Source organism: Onychostoma macrolepis, chromosome 23, assembly GCF_012432095.1.
Source record: "Onychostoma macrolepis isolate SWU-2019 chromosome 23, ASM1243209v1, whole genome shotgun sequence".
Classification (NCBI taxonomy): Eukaryota; Metazoa; Chordata; class Actinopteri; order Cypriniformes; family Cyprinidae; genus Onychostoma; species Onychostoma macrolepis.
In genome coordinates, this window is record NC_081177.1 from 21,014,653 (window position 1) to 21,026,641 (window position 11,989).

General features: G+C 38.2%; 1 protein-coding gene across 1 annotated transcript in view; it reads left to right on the top strand.

Annotated features, from left to right (window-relative positions):
• xkr7b (XK, Kell blood group complex subunit-related family, member 7b) overlaps window positions 1-8,235 on the top strand; it is a 70,062-nt gene extending 61,827 nt beyond the window's left edge. Inside the window, exon 3 of the mRNA XM_058762835.1 lies at window positions 4,665-8,235. Within this exon, the coding sequence (XP_058618818.1) occupies window positions 4,665-5,641 (977 nt within the window). The 3' untranslated portion in view covers window positions 5,642-8,235. The remainder of the gene's footprint in view (window positions 1-4,664) is intronic.
• Window positions 8,236-11,989: the final 3,754 nt, after the last annotated feature.

Sequence of the window (11,989 nt, forward strand, 5' to 3'; positions counted from 1 at the left end):
TGCATAATACAGCATTTTAAGTCATTTTCATGGATCTACGTAAATGGGAATTGTTTTGACAATGTTGTAATCTGTACATGAAAAACGCAAAGGAAAAACGTTTCCATTTTTAGCACATCTCTGACGTGAAAATGTACCCTTACTTTAAATCCTTGATTTCAAACTCTGTTGCGCTATATCTAGTTGGCCTTTATGTCATATTCACTGTGTATGTAAAATTAGCATTAACTGCATGGTCTTTATTTGAGAAAATATTATTCCATTTGCACACAAACTTACCAGACTGTACTGTCGGTTGCAGCATTTCCTTTTATGTTCTTCTTTATTTGTCAAAAATACTATAATAGGTTTATAGAATCAATAAGTTGCTATCAAAAGTATAAATCACATTTATTTTATTTACTTTTTTATAGAGGTGCGCCGATCCGATATTCAGTATCGGCATCGGCTCCGATACTGGTATTTTCTGCTGGATCCGATATTGTGCGTATACTATTATGTTGACTCAAGACGATAAAACTCTCTGGTAGATTATTAAATGTTCCTAATATTTTACTTGCTCTGTAAATAAAGATTGATTTTGCACAAAAGGACTTTATCTTGCAGGACTTTATCTTCGTGCTGCAAAATCGTGTTGGCCTTATCACAAAAGGCCTTTATCACACTGTTCGAAAAGCATAAGATTCAAATAGTAGCGTAAAAGAACTTCCGTTGCAGCCTCTATCAATGGCTGTGCCCATAGCACGGCATTGTTGTAGGATTATTTATGTAGAATTCAGCACAGGTAGGTCTTCTAAAGACACCAATCTCAGTTTACAACAATTAATTGAGTATTATGAAACGAAGGAATATGTTGTCACGATATCCCGATGCGTATTTCGTGAGTTAAACAGGAGCGCGCGAGCCATACTGTATGCAATTCTTCACAGTCTGATCACCTTATTTCATTACAGAACAGCGAGAAAACTATACAAACAACATATCACATTAATAAGCATTAGAATTAGCCAAAGCTTCAAATATTAATTATGACTAAAGGCTGTATAGAAGGAGTAAATTAAAAGTTTAGGGAAAACTAGTTGTATTAATCATAATGCTCACATTTTTTCACGCGCTGACTTTATGATGCAATCCTCTATAATTGCATCAAATTTAAGTTGTTCAAATAAAGAAATATTTCCAGCCCACAGATGATAATTAAAAATTAGTTTGATCATCTTAATCGAGTTTTGATTGCATGCAACGATTGAATATCACTGTGAACAAGAGCGAGAGGTTAATCACAATAAATACAATTCAAAAATAGCCAAAATAATATTAAAAATCAAATTAAATCAGTCCGAGTATTCCTCTGGCAGTAACTTGAGCTGCGTGCTCTTCATTAATCTGACTGGCGAGTCGCGTCGCTCAGATAGGCTCATGTTACACATTAAAATGAAGGACGACATGATACATGGTATGGAATCGGTATAAATATGCAGTTTTAACATTGACGTTAATTGCGTAAATGTTCAACTAAACTAAATTAGTTTAATTTTCTTCACAAAACTGGCGTCTGTCCATTGACAATAAAGCAGGCGGAAATTCCTTTACGCTACTAATCGGAGCCGGATGTGACGACTCGCGAACTGTGATAAAGATTATTAATAACCTTTCTTGTTCATCTTATCTATCATATGTTTCTGCCTCATTACTGTGCTATACATTTAAAAGAAATGTCTTTTAATTTTACAGTGTATATATATTTATATATTACTTGTTTTTCATGAATCTATTTTAAAACAATACAAAGAGCAATGTATATCATTTTACATTTTTGATTTAGTCCTACACTTATTCACTTTTATTTGTTCCCCACTAAATAGTGTTTTTTTCCCACTAATTTTAAATTTCATATAATTGTGCACTCATGATTTTTCTAGAGCAACTTTTGCTACTGAATTATCCACTAACCTAGTTTATAATAGTATTTTTATCATCGATTATAATTATATATGCATTCATTTGTTGTTTTTCTTTGCAATAAAGTTGTTCTATATTTAGCAGATGCTGATGTATAAGATGTATATATTAACGCTGACGTATATTAACACTGATTTAAAAAACTGCCCAGGTATCGGATTGGGATCGGTTCTGAAAAAGTGGTATCGAGCCACCCCTACTTTTTTATGTTACTACTGACTCATTTTAAAATGATGTATTTCTAATTTATGAAATATTTAGTAAATAAACTAATTTCATTGCAACATGTTATTTACTAAATTAAATTCTTTATGATTTGTTTCCACAATAAAAGTGTAATATCCTATAATTTATATCAGCTTTATATTGGCCATCAGCCACCCTGCTCTCTTAGATATCAGCCATTAAAAAATCCATATCTGTCGATCACTAATTTATACCAGGATCAACTTTTTTACAATCCAGACCTGACAAAAGCAACGGATGGTGATTATCCGAATATCCTTAGCTGACCTTGGATAAGCCAGCCTGGAGGGTTTGAAGTGTTTAACGGGGTGAAGCTGCAAGTATAGCTCCCTAAAACACATGTATGCGTGTGTGTGTGTGTGGAGTGAGACAGGAGAGGAATCAAACACCAGAACAAAGCCAATCTGCCGGGACCCACCAGATAAACAAACATGCAGTGAGATGTATTTAAGAGCTGATCCTCATGATAACATCAGCTCAGTGTGGAAGCCTCCTGAGATAGCTCCATATCTCTCAATCACACACATTCACACACACCTCTTCTTCACCTTTTCACTCTACCTTGTGCTCTAGGGTACTCACAAACACAATATAAAGCGCCTGTCTGTCTCCCTGTCAACAAGTCAAACACACACGCTCACACTCGCTTTCCCTAGAGAGACATCCTCTCAGGCAGTTGGGGAACAAGCCCTGCAATTTGTTGTCTCAGCAGGTGTTGTAGCTTCTATGAAATATTATTTGAAAACTAAAACAAAAGCGACAACCGTTACAAAACTTTTAACCTTTTTTTTTTTTTTTTTTGCGTGCCATCACTCTTGAAAGAGCAGCTTGTGCATCTCTGCCAGCTCACGTCAGTTTGTGTTTCATAAGAGCCAATGTGATGTCTGGAATTAAAATCGCTTTGCATCTTTGCCTCATCAGAATCTATTCTCTTAAAATGTGTCTGTCATGACGCAAGGTATATTCGCACATTCATATATTATGAGTCCAGATAGGCAAGAGACATCAATTAGGGCTTGAATTATTCATGTTTTGAAAGTTAATTATTCAATCGCATGTTCAATTAGGAATGAATCACATCAGATCTAATTAAATATTGAAGGCAGAACTCTGAGAATGTGGAAATGTAGTTATTCTTAATGATTTTGATTAGGTTTTATATTTAGCACTTGCTCGTTTCAGGCTATTTAAATGGCCATAGAGAAGCTGCACGGATGCAGCATTTACGGCCAAATAAACACACAAAGCAATGGAGTACAATGATATTTTGCGGGGAAATAAAACACAAACATGTCATGAACCATTTAATGCCATTTGAAATACATTTCATCCTTGCATCTAAGTCAGGTTGTCTCGTTTGCAAGTTTCGCCCCTACACTGTTCACTATTGTCACTATAGATTTAAGACAGACTTATAATGTATTTTAAAGAAGTATTTTTGAATTACATTACATTTTCTTTATTATAAATATAATTTGTGTGGTTTAAATGATTGTTCCTGACCAGTTGAAAGTTCATTCACACTCAGGCCTGAAACCTGCTCTATGCATGTACATGAATGCAAATGCTTCTAGCTATGCAAGCTTGATTTTGTGCATCACTGCCTTTCAAAATGTGTCAGGATGCAATTCAAAATGAAACACACTGTGTTCTCAGCCACAAGGCATTCCCTGCTGAAAAAGAAAAAAAAGACCTGGTCACTAGCATATGTTTTGCTTAGGTTTCTAGTCCCCAGCCAGGTATACTGATGTGCTGGTGTTCCAGCTTCTTGACGAGCCTAACTAGCAAAACTTCCTTCCTCATCCAGCACCACCAGAAAAACCATGCGTTGATCAGCACCGATAGCCCCGTGGGGCTACGGGCATCCCAAGTTCAAATCCCGGTTCGAGGACTTTTCCCAATCCTGCCCCCTCTCTCTCTCCCACTTCACTTCCTAAAACTAGATCTAAAACTGTCCTATCATAATAAAGGCAAAAACACCAAAAATTAAAAAAAAAAAAAAAGTGCTGTGAACATAATGCCTATGCTAGTCCCAGGGTTCATATAGTTTATTTAGCAAATCTTGTGAAGATATCAAGTTTTATAATATGCCATGTATCAAAAACTAAAATAAATTTGTCTCCATTTTCTCCATTTTAGATGGTTTATAGTGGGTGTCTTCTATGGCTAGTTTTCTCTTTCAAGTCAACTACTCTCATGGTGGAGCAACAGCGGGTATTGTTGAGAAAGTTACTTAAGAGTTAGTTAAATTGTGGACAATTAAACAGCTACATGAACAATAGCAAATCCTGTTTACCAGCACAGACATTTGAAAGGCAACTCCATAACCCTTTGAGTACTAAGGTTTGTGACCATGCATTTGCCAAGCTGCATTTGTATATTTTGTAAAGCTTGTATCAGACTTTCCTCAACATTACTCAAGCAGTCTCCCTGTTCTTCTTGCTCTATCTCTGTAGGTCTCTCTGCATCTGCCTCATTGGTTTCTCTCGCCTGGATGATCGCGTCCTACCAGAAGGTTCTGCGCGACTCTCGTGACGACAAGCTCCCCATGTCCTACAAGGCCGTGATTGTTCAGATGCTCTGGCACCTCTTCACCATCGGTGCTCGAACCATCGCCTTCGCCCTCTTTGCTTCAGTCTTCCAGCTTTACTTTGGGATCTTTATCGTGGCCCACTGGTGTGCCATGACCTTCTGGATCATCCAGGGCGAGACCGACTTCTGCATGTCCAAGTGGGAGGAGATCATCTACAACATGGTGGTGGGCATCATCTACATCTTTTGCTGGTTCAACGTCAAGGAAGGCCGTGCCCGCTTTCGGCTGGGTGTGTACTACTGCGTGACATTGGTTGAGAACGTCGCGCTCACCGCCGCTTGGTATATTCACAGGGGACCTCACACCTCGGACTTCTACGCCCTGATTATTGTGTGTGTGGTGTTGTGTAGCTATGCTTTGGGAACATTCTTTATGTTTGTCTATTATTGCCTGCTCCACCCAGACGGACCTATCCTGGGAGCTCAGTGGAGCTGTGTGGAGGAGGGAATGGGTGTAATCGGTCTGGGAGGCGTTGGGGATTTGGGAACCCCCTTGCCCCAACCGGACGTGGTTACTAGCCCTCCCAGAACACTCCAAAGGACTACTGGTGGGGATCGGGAGATAGGGGCCGGGGATAGAGACAGTTGCCTGCCGGTGTTTCAGGTAAGGCCTCCTAGTGTTCCCCCTGCTTCCTCCCCACGTCCCCCAAGAACTGATGGTCCCGTTATCCGCATCGACCTGCCAAGAAAAAGGTACCCAGCCTGGGATGCCCACTTTATCGACCGAAGGCTGAGGAAGACCATCCTGGTGCTGGAGAATACATCTCCCGTTACACCTCGCATCCAGTACCAGAGCTTCAGCAACCCCAAAGAAGTGACGGAGTACGAGACTACGGTGTAGTGTTGTTCATACCTCCACCTTCCACCTGACATCTCTATGCAGAGGTGGAACTCAGCCACCATGAGGTTACGGTCCGATCCTTAATGGTCGGCATGGTGCTAAACGGTGGGACCACAGCACGTTTGGCATTCGGATGCCTGGGAGCGCATGATTGGTCCGAAAGTGCACATCAGGCTGGATGCGAGTAACATGGTGTTTACTTGACCTGCATGGGAAGTGAAACTAGGAAAGGGATTTACCTTTCTGCCTATGCACTGAATTTATAAAAAAATGACAGTGATGAGAAGAAGTGGACATTTGTAAAATATAGATGAACTGACCAATCAGTATTCCTCAGGACCAGCCTGGCTGCTGTATTGGTCTAAGTTTAATGTTCAGTGATCTGAAAACAGTACAAATGTTGTATTATTTGCTTCTGTGAATGGTGAGGTTAGCGAGTTCAATCATCCATTTCTTCAAAAGAGTTCTTCTGTAATTATTGACATATTTATTTATTAGATTTATTTTTTATGACTCTGTGGCCATGTCTTTGATATAATTCTTCTAATTGAATATTCATAAATAGATATTATCTTTTGTTATATGTATCTACAAAAGAATGGTGCCAGTGTGTTGGTATGAATGTTTTTTGGGTTGTCTGGTCATGCTGCATTGTTTATCTGTAAAGATAAAGAAAAAATGTCATATAGTAAGACGAAAAGCTGTGATCTAATGTAGTTGAATGAAAATAATACTGTAAAAAAAAAAAGATTCAGATGACAGCCTCGGAAAAGTAAAAAAAAAATTGAATATGCGTGTTTGAGTGTTTCATGAAAATGGTTTTGGGAGCATCCGGGAACATAAAACTTGCAAACGTCTGAGTGTTTGTGTTGCATTTCACAGAAAAAAAAGAAAAAAAAAATGCAAAAGATTGACAGTGAATTCTAATCCTGTATGTGAACTCTTTTTACAGTAAGTTGAGCAGTGAGTCTTGGTTTGCTCCGTCCGCAAGCCTCAAAACCCTTTTACATCTGTATGTGTTCATTTCACTCATTATTTTGTTATTTGGAAGGGGGCGGCCATTGCTGTGGTTATGAGGAGTTTAGATTCTGAATTTTTGGGGGCTTTGTGGTTTGGCAAGAGTAAATGCTCTTTTTGGCCATGAAAAGTTGCCGACTATTGGGGACAACAATGTTTGTGTGTGTGTTTGAGAGAAAGAAATACTTTTTTGTCACCTCATAAAATCTTAAGACCTCTTTTTAGTTTTAACTGCTTACCCTACTCAGCTGTTTTCCAGGCTTTTTTGAGTAACGACAATTGTAAAGAAATCACCGCAATTACAAAACCATCACAAGACATCAGCTGAAGTGTTTCTCTCTGTCTTTCTCACTCCCTCTGTGAGGTCTTTCAAGGTCTTGCTTGCTGTATTGAAATTCTATTGCCTGGTTAAAAACCAAGCAGAAAAACCCAGAGTCATGGTGGGTAATTGCCAATGACAAGAACCCTGCTGTCCAGTCTGAAGACACTGATGGAGAGCAAATGACGCTTGAGCGCTGTAATCATGCTGCCCTATAATTGGACATTCACACATACAGGGCTTTTATTGTTGCAGAGTAAATGTGTTGTTGTTTACAGTGCCTGTTCTTTGCTCTATGGTGATCTCCACACCTTGCTCAAACGAGGGGCCGGTTGCATAAACTGCTTAGACGAGTCTTAAAAATTTCTTCAAGATTGGTCATAACTTTTTAAGGTCAGTTACAAAAATGTAACTCTGTCTAATTTGAATCCTAAAAGACTGATTATCTGTTGGCTAACTGCTAGTTGTTCAAACTAATTCTTAGGGGCTATGTTTATGCAACTGGGCCAGATCACAAATGAGATGTATTACTGGTAAAATAAGACGAGAACCTCCTCCAGGAGCACTTTACTAAGTAGTTAAAAATTCTGCAACTCTGATACTTATGGAAAGTTGGTATAGTGGCACTACTTGTGTAGTGTTCGCATTTTGGATTGATTCCTTCAGCTTGTATTATTCTCAATCTGGATAAAAGCGCCTGATTAAGGAATAAATTTAAATGTAAATGTAATTTGACAAGGAATCAGTTTTCCTACAGCTAAAATTAATTCAGAAGCAGAAAGCATTTGTATTGAAATTGCCACAGTGCATTGTCCATCATACAGGAGTATCATGAACAGGATGAACAATTATCAGTGCATGAATCAAACTCACTCTGAATGCTAACAACTTTTGCCCTAGATTTCCAAGCAGCACTCTTCACTTATAGCCTGTATATGGGCATAAATAAATCTTATAATGAGTAAAATCACTCCTAGCAACAATAAATTTAACCAAACATCACAGGAAATGGATCACATGCAATGTCTTGGAACTTGTACTGCCATTTGTATACCTCATATGAGGATCATTTTATATTTGAATCAGTCAAGACTAATTCAAAACGAATTAATTGAACTGAAGACTCGCTCCAATTAGATCACTGAATCTTTGATTTGCTGACTCGAAAATTGATTTCGATTTGTGAACAGGTTGATCAATATTAATCAGCTTTAGAGAAACTGGACATTGCTACCAGTGTCGGAGTTCATTCAGTTCAAAGCAGAAACTATATGGTTTTATGAAATGGAGTAAAAACTAAGATATAATGCTTTGTAATGAAAGAAAGAAAAAAACTACTTGAGAATGTACAAAGTAAATATACTATATTACTATCACTAATGAATACTAACACTAATGAGTGTTTCTCTCATATATTACATGAAATCATTCTACATTATTCCATGTGTACAATATAGGGTTATAGTATGTTACATATAACAAACATAAACATCTGGTGACAGACAGAGAGCATGAGATGAAAGTCGTATCCTTTGACAGGTTGCTGTGGTAACTGCAGGATCATTAAGCAGGGCTGCAGGTATATGTAATGTATGTCTGAGTGTGTTTGTGGTCTGAGAGCTTTTCAATGTGGCCCCTCTCCTGAAAACTGGCCCAGCATTAGCTCTCCTCCTCCTCCACTCATGCCCTTAAGGGGGTCAACAGCATCCTCTACTGTAACAGTGTGCACACACACACACACACACTGGGGTTCTCCAGGTCAACAGTACACTCTACAAGAGAAAACACTTCAGGTACATGTACGGCACATGTAATGCAGTTTGCATGAAACAGCATATAGCTGAATGGAGCCAAACCTAAATGTGAGTTTCAGTGAACTGTGGAGATCTACTCCTAAAGGACATTTTAGAGGGCTTTTTGACCAGAGCATAAAGATCAGGTTCAACCTTGACCATCAAATTCCAATGCTAATGCTCGTTTTTGAAATATATCATGATTTATTATTGCTTTAACTATTAGTAGCCTATATTAATGTTAAAGGCATAGTTCACCCAAAAATGAAAATTACCCCATGATTTACCCTCAAGCCATCCTAGGTGTACCTGTACATGACTTTCTTCTTTCAGACGAATACAATCAGAGTAATATTGAAAAATGCCCTGGCTCCTCCAAGCTTTATAATGGCAGTGAATGGTGGTCGAGATTTTGAAGTAAAATAAAGTACAGCCATCCATCATAAAAAGTGCTCTAAACGGCTCCGGGGCTTAATAAAGGCCTTCTGAACTGAATCAATGCGTTTGTGGTACTCTAGTGCACATGCGTCAGACTGGCAGAGAAGAAATTGTTGAATATAGTCATTATTTTTGTTTTCTTTGCATACAAAAAGTATTCTCATTGCATCATAACATTACAGTTGAACAGGGGTGGATTTAGTGAATTGGGGGCCCCAGGCAAATATAGGAATGGGGCCCTATATATTTGCACACATTTACCTAGATCAACCTTGAGGTTACTTTTTTGTCATGATGTTTGCTGCTGCACAATGGTGCCCCATAGCTGAGTCCAATGTTTCTACATTTTTCATGTTATAATGGGATTCCTTCATTTACATTTACATTTATTCATTTAGCAGACATTTTTTATTCTTTCATGTTGTAGACCACAAAATAGCAATTGATTTACCGTTGTTGAGATACAAGTTTTAACAAAAAAAAACAAAATAAATTATAAAATGATAAACCTCGCAACTGAACCTTTAAACCATTTTTTTTAAGAAAAGGGATGAGTCAGAAGTATAAATTATTATATTATTTAAAACGGGTTTATGTGGGTGGATTTTTGCATTGGTCTGAACAAAAACGGCAGAATATTATTGATTATTGAAAATGCACATTCATTCTCTGCCAGTAGGAGGTGCTTTTGGAATGTCAGAAATATAGCAGTTTCCTCAGTAACGCCTTTGAACAAAGCAGCACTCAGCTCATAAATTATACTTTATCAGGTAAAATTAAAATGCCATCAAAACTTGTCTGAAGACAATCGGTTCCCATCAGAGGTTCATTCATATAAAAACTTGAATTAGCGAGAATAAGAAAAGTGTGAAAAAATATATCCTATATTGACGAGGAAAGTCCACTGATGAGTTACCAGTGTAAGCCTACATTGAATTTTAGTCATTTTAACTTAGGGCTGTCAATCGATTAAAATATGTAATCGCGATTAATTGCACGATTGTCATGAGTTAACTCGAATAATCGCAACTTAATCGCACATTTATCTGTTCTAAATGTACCTTAAATGAATACTTTTCAGGTTTTTAATACTCGAATCAACATGGGCATGGACAAATATGAATGCTTTATGCAATATATGTTTATTATTAATGAAACCATAGTTAACATAGAGCATGAAGACTAGACAAAAGGTCATAGATGTTTTTCAAAGAACTTGTTCATGTCTATTAGACACATGAAAAAAAAAAGTACAGAAGTACCACGTTCCTATTACTTCTCTTTCTTTGCACTGAGCAATTTACTGACACAAACCTGTTTATGCTGTCGCACGACAGGGCAGCTCACTTCTTATGAACATGCAAAATGTACATTAATTATTTATTATTACATTTGTTTGCCTCTCTGTGCCACATACTGTATTTTGATGCAGCTAAATTCTCAATAAAACTGTTTTCATTGGTATATTTTACTGTTTCTGTTGTCAGACAACGGAATGAATATGAAATAGTGACTGAAACGTGACTTATTAACATAGCTCTCCCTTCCAAGATGTTAATCTGCACAAAAATCCTGATTTATAATCGTGCCGTCGTCTGATAAAATCAAATAGGCTGCACATAAGATAAAGACAATAGCTGTGCTGTGATTTCGGCTATACTTGCATGTAAAATTAGAGAAGCAACATAATATCTGTGTTTTAACTGAAAGCGCAGCTCCTTTCAGCTGCTTTCTGAACAGAGCAGACGCAGAGAGAGAGGTGTGTGTACGCTGGGTAAGAGAGACCTTGCACTCGTGCGGCAGTCAGCTTCAGATGCATAATATTTTCATTTGCTACAAGCAGGATACACAAGAAGCACGTTCAACTTGGACACGCAGACGGTTGCCGTGGTAATAAACACCGTAAACAGCAACCGGTTGCGTGTCTGTGCTTAATGCACATCTCGTATATGAAAAGCATTTTAGGGGGCCCTTGGCTTTTGGGGGCCTAAGGCAGTCGCCTACCTTTGCCTAATGGGTAAGTCCGCCTCTGCAGTTGAACCACTGATGTCACATGGACTATTTTAATGATGTCCTACTACCTTTATGGGCCTTGAACGTAGTAGTTGCATTGCTGTCTGTGCAGAGTCAGAACCTCTCAGATTTTATCAAAAAGATGAACTAATATCTTACGGCTTTAGAAGTAAATACAGTGGGGCAAAAAAGTATTTAGTCAGCCACCAATTGTGCAAGTTCTCCCACTTAAAAAGATGAGAGAGGCCTGTAATTTTCATCATAGGTATACCTCAACTATGAGAGACAAAATGAGAAAAAAAATCCAGAAAATCACACTGTAGGATTTTTAAAGAATTAATTGGTAAATTCCTCTGTAAAATAAGTATTTGGTCACCTACAAACAAGCAAGATTTCTGGCTCTCACAGACCTGTAACTTCTTCTTTAAGAGGCTCCTCTGTCCTCCACTCGTTACCTGTATTAATGGCATCTGTTTGAACTTGTTATCAGTATAAAAGACACCTGTCCACAACCTCAAACAGTCCAACTCCAAACTCCACCATGGCTAAGACCAAAGAGCTGTCAAAGGACACCAGAAACAAAATTGTAGACCTGCACCAGGCTGGGAAGACTGAATCTGCAATAGGTAAGCAGCTTGGTGTGAAGAAATCAACTGTGGGAGCAATTATTAGAAAATGGAAGACATACAAGACCACTGATAATCTCCCTCGATCTGGGGCTCCACGAAGATCTCACCCGTGGGGTCAAAATGATCACAAGAACTGTGA